At 47.4% G+C, this 12,112-nt stretch overlaps 1 protein-coding gene across 1 annotated transcript; it reads right to left on the bottom strand.

The window, feature by feature from the left end:
• Positions 1-6,790: 6,790 nt before the first annotated feature.
• LOC125945816 (uncharacterized) lies at positions 6,791-7,747 on the bottom strand. The gene has a single exon (XM_049668114.1). The coding sequence runs from the start codon at positions 7,745-7,747 to the stop codon at positions 6,791-6,793; it is 957 nt and encodes a 318-aa protein (XP_049524071.1).
• Positions 7,748-12,112: the final 4,365 nt, after the last annotated feature.

Genomic DNA, 12,112 nt, shown 5'->3' with positions numbered 1-12,112 from the left:
ATTGACGAGCCTAAGGACCCGACCGAGCCGCATCAGGACAAGAGCGGCGCCCACACGCCGACCAGCATCCCCGCAGCTGCCAAGCGTCCCCACGCCCAGACCAGCACTGACGGTGTCCAGGCGATGGCGTCTGGCGTCGAGGAACCCCCAGCTAAGACGGCTCAAGTCCGGCGGTCGTCTCTTCGGCCGCGCCTTAACATTTCGGCGCACAAACGTTCCGGCACTAAGGAGCACCTAGATCACGTTCAGGTGCTTGCGCCGGACGATGACGGCGGCGTCTAGCCACGCTGCTAGACGAGGGAGGTAAGCACCATGCTGTCGGTCGCTTCTCATTGTGTAAAAATGGCTCTTGCTAGTCCGTTGAAAGTCGCTACCTTAAATGTTAGAGGACTGAAAGGGAAGCGAAAACAAGGCCAGCTGTACCGGCTTATAACGGAGCACGGCATAGATGTGCTGGCTGTGCAGGAGACCAAAGTCGATGGTGAAGACGAGACTGGCAGCATGGTGCGGCGTTTCACGTCTAGGTTTTTGTGCCGTGGTTAGTCATGCTGTGGGCACATCGGCTGGATGCGTACTTTTTGTAAAGAAGTTGCCGTGGCTTGAGGTGCATGCACATTATTCGTGTGCGTCGGGCAGGTGTGGTGTACTTGACTTTTCGTTGAACAACATTGAGTGGCGTATTGTGTGTTTGTACGCGCCCAATAAGGTGGATGACAGGGCCCTTTTTTCCATGACATCCAAGAGCGCCTTTGCACGGGAAGACAGCTCATAGTAATGAACGATTTCAACTGTGTCCCCAGTGCGAGAGATAAAACAAGCGTTCTGGGGTTTAGAGATAAGATCACTGAAGTGTTGTCGCAAATGGTTGAGAACTGGGACCTTGAAGATGTGGCAGAGTGTCTCGAAGGGGGGCGTGCGGTGAAGTATACACGGTTCGAAGGCTCAAGTGGCCTGACCGCATTTATGCGGCTTGACCGCATTTATGCATCAGTTGATGTCCTTCCAAAATGTAACAGCTATGAGGTAGTGCCAGTGTCGTTTTCAGACCATTGTTTAGTTCAGTGCTGCATAGGAATTGTAAAGAGAGGCAATGCTTTCTCATGCGAAACGTGGAAATTAAATAACATGCTTCTTCAGGATGAATTTTACAAACGAGCAGTAAAAGAGGAAATAAGCAAAATAGACTCCAGTAAAAACCTTCAGGTATGGCAACAGTGGGAAATATCTAAAGAAACTTTAAAAATAAAAGCAATAGACAGGGCTACGTGTATTCGTTACGAGAAAAAACAAAGAGAGACTGACTTACAGGCACTACTTCATGAGCGGCTCAACCAGGAAAGCCGAGCCCCGGGGAAATGGATGGAAGACATTAGAAAAGTTAAACAAAAGATGGAGCAAATTGATGAACAACGTTATCAGGAGCGCTGGTGAGGGCAAAGGATGAGGACACAGCTGCAGGTGAAGCGCCATCAAAACGAGCGCTAGGATTAGAAAAATCGCGAGCTCAAAGCAACCACGTTGACGGAATAGAATGGCGCGGGAACTTATCGACAGACATAGACGACATCAAAACCGCTTTCGATGAGCACTATCAGGCGCTGTTCGCGTTTCAGACAGTAGATGTGACCACATTTAAGAATGAGTTTCTGAGGGTTCTACCTCGACTGGATGACGAAAGAAAAGACGAAAGAAAAGAGAGATTGGAACTGGTGATAACGGAAACCGAAGTTGAGTACGCAATAGATAACTTAAACCCCGGAAAATCGCCTGGACCAGATGGCTTTAGCGCCGCATTTTACAAAGAGTTCAAGAACGAAATTAGCCCTGTTTTGACTGTAATCTTTAACGAGGCCTTCAAATTAAACACGTTGCCTCCATCCTATGGGTTGTCCCACACGGTCCTCATTCCTAAAACTGATGATATAGAGAAATTAAGACTGGTTACAGCATACCGTCCCATAGCATCAACTAATGTCGAGTATAAAATCTTTATGAAGATATTGTATCGAAGATTGCAGACGGTGATACAGGACATAGTCGGGCCTCACCAGACATGTGGGATAAAGGGGCGCTCCATCGTTACAAATATTCACAAAGCGCGCAGTGTACTTGAATGCTGTGATGATACTAGTGGTCGCATTCTACAGATCGACCTCGAAAAGGCTTTTGATTGTGTGGCTCACGAAATTCTGTTTGCCGTCTTAGACCACGCTAATGTAGGTTCTGTTATCTGCGAGGGAGTGGCCCTGGCGTACCGAAACTGCATGACCAGATTGATCGTAAATAAGAGTCAAGGGGCCCCCATAAGCGTGCACCGTTCGGTGCGCCAGGGCTGCCCCCTCAGCCCGCTCTTACTTGGTATATACATTGAAACTCTGTGCATGAAGATATTGGAAAGCAACAGCATTAGAGGAGTTAAGTTACAAGGAGCCGAAGTGAAACTGCTGACATATGCTGATGACGTTGCCGTTATAACGGATGATCAGGGCAGTTTAATCGAGGCTGTCAAATGTCTCCGTAATTCAGCCATGTCACCGGTAGTGGATAACTGGTCGAAGTGTCTTGGGCTCTGGCATGGAGCGTGGCCAGAAAAGCCAGACATCTTCGCCAACGTGTCCTTGGGTAACGACCCCAGGCAAGTATTTGGGCGCACCGCTCGACGCTTATAGCGATAGTGAGAAGTATTGGAAAGAGCAGACTAAAATCATTCGGGAGAGAGCGGAGAAGTGGAAAGGAGCCAACCTATCGATTTTTGCCAGAGCTACCGTTTGCAACCTTTTTTTCATCAGCAAGCTGTGGTATGTAATGCAGGTATTGCATTGTTCACGGTTAAACGTCCAGAAGCTACACAGGGTCTTCGCAGTCTTTGTCTGGGCATCTGAATGGGAACGCTGCAGCCGTACCAACTTGTTTCGGAGGGTAAAAGATGGGGGTCTGGGACTGGGTAACCTCTTTTTACGGCAGTTGGTAAACCGCTTCTTGTTTTTTCGGGACACCACAGACCCGTTTCTGCGTAGTGTATGCCAAATGAAGCTAAGCCGACGGCTGCCCGAGTACGTTGTATCAACCGAAGAGCTTTCGGGAGGGATTCGTGGTTTCTACAAAGAAATCGTATCGAGTGTAAGATTTCTAACACCGCGGTTTTCGAATGATTACCTATTCAGTGTGAAACGAAAAAAAAAACTGTATTGTGCTTTGTGTGACATTGTTTTCCCAGTACCCTTGTACAGGTCCGTGTACAGCGGAGGCCCAGGCAGTGATGTTTTAAAGAGAGTTAAAAAATGCAGATGCCGCCAGGAATGAAAACTTTCTTTTTTAAATTACACACCGGAACATTACCAGTTAAAAAGTTTTTGGAGGGAAAGGAATAATTTGTACCGTGGGGAACACACTGTTTAATTTGCAAGCAGCCAGAGACAATCGATCATGTTTTTTTACACTGTTGGGAAGGCGTTTATTTTTGGGATGTCTTACAGAGAACAGTACGGAAAGAATTTCCACTTGACCCTTATGTCATTCGGTACTTAAGCGTAGATAACGAGGATGGGGCGCCTTTTGATTTAATTATGCTTATGGGCCTCCACTGTATTTGGCGGTGCAGAATGGCAGGATACTACGTTGATAAGCATGCACGGCCTGCACGAATTTATTTTCGTGAGAGCATGCACTGGTTTGTTGAAATCAATAAGGCATTAGCGGAACCCCCCGAGTGGCTCTCAAGAGTAGAGCCGCTTGTGGATCTGCGCGAATTCTAAATAGACGCCGCCAGCACGATGGTGGTTGAATACGCCTTCCCCTACTGTATATTGTAATTGTATATTGTACTGTTCCTTTTGTGAAATGTTGTGTGTCAAAGCCAGGCAATAAAGAAAAAAAAAGCTTCGTGGCGTAGTGGTTAGCGCCGCGCGTTCGGAAGCGAGGTGTCCCTGGTTCGATTCAGCGCTACGGACACAACTTTCGGAATTCTTTTTTTCATAAATGTAGACGTGGCTGCCTACTACTACTACATACTACAGAGGAGGGACAGACCCACACCCTAAGGAGCTTCGCCCCTAAAAATGACACGAAGTGTAGCGCCTATCGCTGTTTTGCGGAAGCGTGCATCGCTGAGCAAAACAACAAGGTTGAACAAGGTAATGTAGGTAAAATTTGTCGCCACATGCGCCGTTCGCAGTGTTGGTCGAAAAGCAAGAACCCGAGCTTATAACATTCGTCAGAAAATGCTAGCTTCGACTTCTCTCATGATAGAATAGCCTCAATTTAGAGGTAATTTACTACTGCCGCAATTAGCGATGGCGACTGATAGAAAACGTTAGATACATTTGAGAGCAGAAATGGTTTTCCTTGGTAACCACTTCACTGAGTTTGATGACAAGCGTTTCCTTTCAAAAAGAACTTAATGTCTACAAATATAGCAACTCTGAAACGGCCATTTCCTTATTCAGCGCGTCATTTATTTAAACGAGAAATTCATAAAATTGTATCAGATGTTAAAACCTAATTATCTATTTCACAACTCTGCAACTCAGCAGTCAAAACTATGACCAGTCTATCAACTGCATCTAATAACACGTCTAAGCCGCACAAAATTGATGCAATATGCAGCGCTGAGAAACATTCAGTTTCTTCAGTGGGACTTTGGCAAAATCCTCCCAAACATTGTACCAACTTCACGTAGACTGTAAATATATAGATTAAATCTGTGCCCTATCAAGCGCATTGTAAATGCATTTCACATAACTGTGATATTTTATTGTGATAGCAAAAATATGGACACTCCAAATACATTTCTGTGGTCGTCATCGCCGTGATGTTCGGTATGCCCGGCGGTGGCTCAGTGGCTAAGGTGTTGCGCTGCGGAGCACGAGGTCGCAGGATCAAATCCCGACCGCGGCGGCCCCATTTAGATGGAGGCAAAATGCAAAAACGCCCCTGTGCTTACGTTGCAGTGCACGTTAAAGAAGCCCTGGTGGTGAAAATTAAGCCGTAGCCCCCCACTACGGCGTGCCTCATAATCAGAGCAAGTTTTGGCACTTAACACCCCAAAAGAATCTCGCGTGCGCGAGGAAGAAAGGCTTTAAGAAAGGCGGGGTGAAAGCGCCATCTTCTGCAGCGCGCCAGTCCCGGGGAGAGGCGATGTTAGTGGGGGCATTCTTCTCCTGCGGCGGCTGCTGCTTACTGCGTGGCCGTGCGGGCATCGTAACTTGTCAGCAATCTGGGACGTGCACAAGGTGCCCGCCTGCGCCGGTCTCATCTTCAAAACTATCTGCGATGTGGACAAAGGACGCCCAGTGCAGGTAGCTTCGTATGCGCTGCGCCTTCGACGTTCGCGCTGAAACGGGAGACAGCACGAAGGTCCATTCGCTCGCTGCTGAAGCCGCGCTTCCTGACTGCAGCGTTTTGATAGCGAGTTTCCCCTGTCATCGACCGAGATGTGTTGATGTTTACCTTTGACCGCGTGACACCGTGCTTGTTAACTTAGTTAGTAAGCTAATGTTTGCAAGTTTATACAGCCGATAAAACTAATAGCTGTACTTCGTATAGCTGTCTACTAATTATCTATCGCAATAGATGCTTCGCCTTTCTGGCGAAACTGCGACATCTTACAACAAAGCTGTTTATGGCTGAGGTTCCATGCATTTTTGCTAGGGGCCGACACTGGTGATGCAGGCCTATGCTGATGATCATTCAGAAAGTTTCCAAGCACAATGGCACATACCCCTGCGGACTCTGGGTGATAGGCTTCCGGACCTATAAATCGCCCCTGAACTACCCTTGCCACACCTGGGACTTATATAGGTCACGTCAGAAGGTTAAGAAAATGTTTTCGAAAATGTTTACAATTTCCGTGCGATGAGAATAGCTCTGTTTCTTATTTGTAACTTTCCTTAATTCAAGAGAAGCCAGTGTGTGCGTGTTTCTGTGGGGTTGCTCCGTTTGCTTTTGAAGTTTTCTCACGTCGTGGCGGGCGAAATCCACTGGAGACTATGTTCCAAACACCTGGATGCCACGTGCGTAGTTCTATAGTGTTGTAGAATTTCTCTGTAAGTGGTTAAGTCTCGCTTTTTGGACAGGGAGTAGTATGCCTGCGCTGGGGCCCGGTGTGTAAGTCCTCGGGCGACCTCGTTTGCGATATCGTTCCCTGTGAGTCCACTATGAGCGGGCGCCCATATTATTATAATTAGGTCATTGGGTACGTTCTCCTTGCCTGCTTGCAGAATTTTGGCGGCCTCTTTGGACTCCTTACCAGTGTCATAGGCTTTGATTGCAGTTTTAGAATCGGTGATTATTATTCTGGTTGATGGGTTTGTGATTGCCAGGGCAATCGCCGCCATCTCTGCTTCCTCTGGTGAAGAGTGTCTCACGCTACAGCTCGAGATTAGCTCACCTTTGTCGCTTACTACCACTGCAGCGTAGTGCCCTGCTGGGTACTCTGCCGCATCGGTGTACACTACTCCTTGTTTTTGGAGGAGGGAGCTTTGGAGTCTTTGGACTCTGCTTCTCCTGCGTTCGTCGTTGTATATTGGGTGCATGTTTCTTGGGATGGGGGGTATTCTTAACCTGTTGGCAATTTCTTTGGGATGGCGGTTATCCTCTCTCGCGATTCTGGATTCCGGTAGCCCAGTTTCCTAAGAATGGATCTGCCCGTTTTGCTGCCGGTTAGTCTGGCATATAAACTTCGCCTGAAGCCGCAATCGTTTCGCTGATTGCGAGCTTCTTGAACAGCCGGAGGTAGCTCCTGCTGGAGAGTTTCAGGACTCTGTCGTTACCGGGGTCCCAGGATCCGAGCTCACCGACAACGATTGCCTCGATGCTGACTCGCTGGTAGCGGTGTAAGAGGTACGCCCATATGGCCTTGTACTTCTCCACATTTGCTTGCCGAGCTGATTCCAGTGACTCGAGTCGGTTCTCGAACGGACAGATTACGTCGAAGATGATCGTCTCCTCTTCTTGGCATTACTAGATCGGGGCGAACGGTCGTGTCACCGACGGGCCTGTTCTCGTGAATCACCGTCAACTTCTTTGCGGTGGCGGTCTTCACCCGGTCAACAATTTTGTTGTGGCGGCTTGTGAATGCATAGTTGTGGCTTATGCAGTGACGCAGAACGTGCGAAAGGGTTTCCTGCGAATACCCGCACACCCTGCAGCGCCGGTCCGAGGCATGTGCCCACAGCCTAGCTGCGTTCAGGGGCAGCAAGTTGAGGCGTGCCCTGTGCACGAAGCGCCACTCGCAGAACCGAGTGTAATGGCCAGACCACATGAACTGGGAGCTGGTGATGTCGGCGGTGACACGCTCCACCAGCTTTCCTTGGTTAGGTTTATCCTGGAAGGCGTGATCCCGTGCACGCGCCATGCTAGACCGGAGCGTTCTCACCGCTTTGGTGCGATAACTTGGAGTCAGGGTGTCCTTCCCGAAGGTGATGATGGCACCATGTTCCTGCACTTGCCAGGAGACGCCCAGACGGCGGGAGGCCTTCCGTGCTTCGGTCCATACAGACTGCAGTTGCCTTGCTCGAGCCCGGAAGTCGCCTTCGGTCTCTGGGCTCAGGTATCCTGAAAGATTTTCCGGAGTTGCTGGCCTGCAAAGACGTTTAAAAGTGATATTGGTTAACGCTTGCAGCGCCAGCTCTCGAACTTCGAGGTTTGCTGAGGTCAAGAGCTTGAAGGCGTTGTCGATATGGCAGGTGCCACTGGTTTCAGCAGCAAGAGAGATGCCTGCTGAACCTGCTGCTGCACTGCCGTACATGTACTCGTTTGCCGTATTTGCTGGCAGAAAAAGTATTCTCTTTATGAGCGGCCTGAGGGCGTCGTCGAGGAGTGGCCACTCTGCTTTCCCCACAAGCCCTCACCGCATGGCGAAGTTCAGTGCGAGCAAGACAAATGTTTTGACCGCATCCATGTTCTGTCAAGGGGCGAGCATGGAGTGCAGCAGGGTGCATCCGAGGTCGATCGCCTCATTGACCGTGCATCTGTCTGACATCAGAGAGAAGCCGACAGGGCGCCCTAGGACTTTCTGGCCCTTTAGGTTCCCTCCGAAGGGAATTTCTTCTTCGTTGGCTGTGAACCTCGTCGGCCGAGTGCCTACGGGGTTTTTCTCAGAGTGCTGCAAACTTACGCATTTCGCCGGGCCGAGCAGATGTCCTAGTGGGAGAGCCAGGTTTGCCACTACGTTAATACGGCTATGGAGTGTCCCTCGGTCGGCCGCCTGAGGCGTCAGGTCATCGGGGTAGGCATGCACGTTGTGCTGCTTGTCGCCCTCCGGAACTGCCCGCACGACGAGGTCAATCACCAGGTTAAACAACAGGCTGCTCAGTGGGCATCCCTGGCGAATTTGCCATCGCAATCGATGCTTCGCCTTCCTGGCGAACTTTTACTTTTTACAGTGAAGCTGTTAATGGCTAGGGTTCCGTGAATTTTAACGGCGAAGCACTTTAAGCCAGCTGTGATTTGTGGTTCGTATAAAGAAACTATGAAGAATTAAAACAATAAACTTTCTTGCCGAGGCAGGATTCAAGCCCGCGTGCCCCGGTTCTAAGGCGAGCTTCGTAACCACTAGGGTATACAGCCGCGCTTGCAGAGCATGCATTCACGCGAACCATATGATTGCGTTCGAGCGTCGTCGTCTTCGTACACAGCTTGCACGTTCGCACGCTCGTGCTCTGCGAGGTGAAGAGGTTTTGCACAATATGAGAGCGAGGGAGAGAGAAACGCATTCGTGGAGCGGGTCTGCTGGAACGTGTTGTCGGCATAGCAACGCGGTGTCGGTGTTGCAAGCTGCGCTATGCAACGCGCAGTGACGGCCGTATGTCCTAGACGCGCGAAAAAAATTATCATTATCATAATATTAAGATTAAAACTTCACGCGCTCTTCCGGAAAATGCTGGGCTACGATCGTCCAGCTTCGCTGTTTCAAGCGTTGCGCGGCCGATTGTAAGGTTAAGCTTTTTTTTGTTGTCGGTGAACTATTGTGTATGTTAGTGTAGGTGTGTGTTAGTGTAGTGTGTGACTGCCTAGTGAAATTTATCCACTTGGTGGCAATGTGCACTGCGTAGACGTCGCGAGAGGCTGTGATGGTCTTGCTGACTGCTAGACCATCGCACGATCGAATCTTAGCCCAAAAGACCGACCCGCGTCGGCCATGTCTACATTCGCACCGCCCTCTCTTTGTCGACGTTCCAAGCACTCACTTGCGTATCTAGTTTTCTTTCCTTCCGCTCTCCCGTGAGGCCGGTACCGCCGAAACGTTACACGTGCCTAGTTTCTTCCTGCTCCATGGAGTGGAAGAAACTAGAAAGAAAACAGAAAGAAAAGTTGCCGTTCTCCAATTTGAATTTGTGTTCACTTCTGTCGTGGTAATGTGGAGGCCGCGTATAGTACGGACTAACGAGGAGCAACGCACCTACGAAGAGCGACGTCCAGGTGTCCTTGGCGTTTAGTGCCCGATCTTCATGGGTGGTGTTTGCCGCCCGCCGGGTGACGATTGCCCCCATTCCTATCATCGCTCTTCAGTAACTTTACTTCACCCTACTTTCCTTATGCTTACAAAACTTGCAATTTTGATGCCTAAATTTCAATATAAGAAACGGCAAGCTAACATCGCTTGTGTTCTGTTATCTTACAAAAGATTAGATTATCTTATCTTTTTCAACCATGTATGTGTAATCTCATATCAGTGCAGTTGCTTAGAAAATTTGTCTTACTGTCCTACGTAATAATTTCCTACAATTTTTACCGCATGACACCAAATTGTGTTCGCCGCCACATCTTCGCTGTGTTCTGCGAAATACTCCGCTACGCTGGAATCACGTTATTGTAATACTTAGTCAGCTGGTCATTGACGCAGATTGCACCCTTGCTGACATATTAGGTGTTGCACACAAATGGCAAGGTACATACACAGTGTGATTTTGGGTATGCAAAAGTGGTTTGCGATGCTTAATTCGGAAGCCTCGTTATTTTTAGAAACGATAGTTGTTGACTTTGTACAAGCTCAGGAAACATTTCTGGGGAAAAGCATCTACACAAACATATGCAGGTTCTCCTTTCCTTTTGAGTTCTTGTGATGCGTAATAAATATGTGAGAGAGCTGTTACCTTCCGTGTAATTCTGGATTCATCTGGCCGTTTTCTGCGGCTCGAGGGTCATGCCATGTGGTTTTTATTTTTCTGACAATATATTTGTCTATGGCGGTCTAAGCGTCATCAAAAGAGCAAAAAGTTCTTCAGCATGTATTGGCAGCTCATAAAAAAACTTGCGGGCGCGACTTTGGGCAATCTCATTTTCGACTAAATTGGTTTGTTCATACAAATTATAGGCCTAGGTTCAGCAATATTTTTTTCAACAGCACAAACTCTAACATAACAAGCCCTGCTTACGCTATTGTATTGGATATATACGGGTTAGTAAGGGAGACACCATTGATATGGAAAGATAGCAAATCTTTTTCTCGGGCGATCTGCTGTCATCATGAAAACAAACAATAAGTATTATTCGCATCGACAAAAACTCTTACTACTACAACTGTCCCAAGCTTTCTTCATTACGACCACAAACTGGTTGCACATACTCCCTAACTGTGTGGCATGCACTAACCAGTACAACCGCCTTAATTTGGGAAGTGTACAGTATATCTCTTTACGCGAAGTTTACCGTAAATAAAATTATTAGGCTAGGAAAACTACTGGTATGAAGGCCCAATGCATTTAGAACTGTCTTTACACCTTAGTAACAACTTACGCTTTCAATAAGAGGCCGTCCGAGTACTGTGGGTTCGGAGCACTTGAAAGAACATAGGTGGTCGAAAATAATCCGATGTCATCCATTACGGCGTGCCTCAAAATCAGATCGCGGTTTTTAACGTAAAATCCAGAAAAAAATAACAAGCAGTGTGGGCACTCCCTAAGAAGAATATTTCAATGCGAAAACCTTTGCTTTTCCTCAGATAAGATGTGACTTTTTGAGTCGCCTATTCCGTAGGTACTGCCAGTCTCCGAGCCTAATACTTCATTTCAAGTTGAAAGAACAAAGCAAGATTGTTACTAAAGAAACAGGGAAGGCAGAATACCTCTACATGCAGAGCCTTTATGAAAAAGTCAGGAGAAATCCAAAAGAAGTTTGAAAATATTTAAAAGATAAAAAATGCGGCGAAAAGCACGATTCCGGATGTATTCAATACAATGAACTTTACTGGAAATCCTGAATCAAAGGCACGGCATTTTAATTCATACTTCCAGTCAGTGCTATCAAAACCAACGGATACGATTATAGAGGTACCAGAGTCTTCCAATTTTACGCAAATGAATTACGTAACCTTTACAGAACATGGTGTTACTTTACTGCTACAGAATCTTAAAGTAGCTTCTGCCCCTGGCCCAAACAAAGTTTCCAATCATGTCTTAAATAACTGTGCTTCTTCGGTTTCACCATATTTGACAACGTTGTTCAGAAATTCCCTTGAACAAGGTGAACTACCCCTTCACTGGAAGCGGGCAAACGTAGTTCCCGTACACAAAACTGGAAATAAAGCAAACACCAGCAACTACAGGCTTATTTCACTAACAAGCATGATCTGCAAAGCTTTTGGACATATAATCTACACCAACTTATTTGATCATCTTCAAAGCAATATTTTTTTTTCTGCAGGACTCAACATGGATTCAGAAGTGAATATTCATGCGACACACCTATAGAATTTACTCACGTTATTGCTGAATCGCTAAAACGTGGTAATCAAGTGGATTGCACATTTTTAGACTTCAGAAAATCCTTTGATTCTGTCTCACATAGTCTCTTAATACAGAAGTTAGCTCCCCTTAACATGCCGACTAAGTTGCTGACATGGATAACGGCATATCTGAGCGATCTAAAGCAGTGCGTAGTGTTAGACGGAGTGAATTCATCAGAAGCACCACCGACCCGCAAGGGTCGGTATTAGGACCGCTTCTCTTTTTCATCTATATCAACCATATTCCAGTAAATGCGTCCAGTTCAATCAGGTTGTATGCAGACGATTGCTGTGTCTATCGCAGTATCCTTTGTGAAACGGATTCGAAGCTGTTGCAAAAGGATCGTGATTATATTTTTTCCTGGTGTCGGGATTGGAAAATGGTCC

Source organism: Dermacentor silvarum, chromosome 5, assembly GCF_013339745.2.
Source record: "Dermacentor silvarum isolate Dsil-2018 chromosome 5, BIME_Dsil_1.4, whole genome shotgun sequence".
NCBI classification, from domain to species: Eukaryota; Metazoa; Arthropoda; class Arachnida; order Ixodida; family Ixodidae; genus Dermacentor; species Dermacentor silvarum.
This window is presented reverse-complemented; position numbering and strand designations above follow the sequence as displayed.

Excerpts from the sequence above, each read along its gene's own strand:
- LOC125945816 (XM_049668114.1), bottom strand. The coding sequence starts at position 7,747 with ATGTACGGCAGTGCAGCAGCAGGTTCAGCAGGCATCTCTCTTGCTGCT.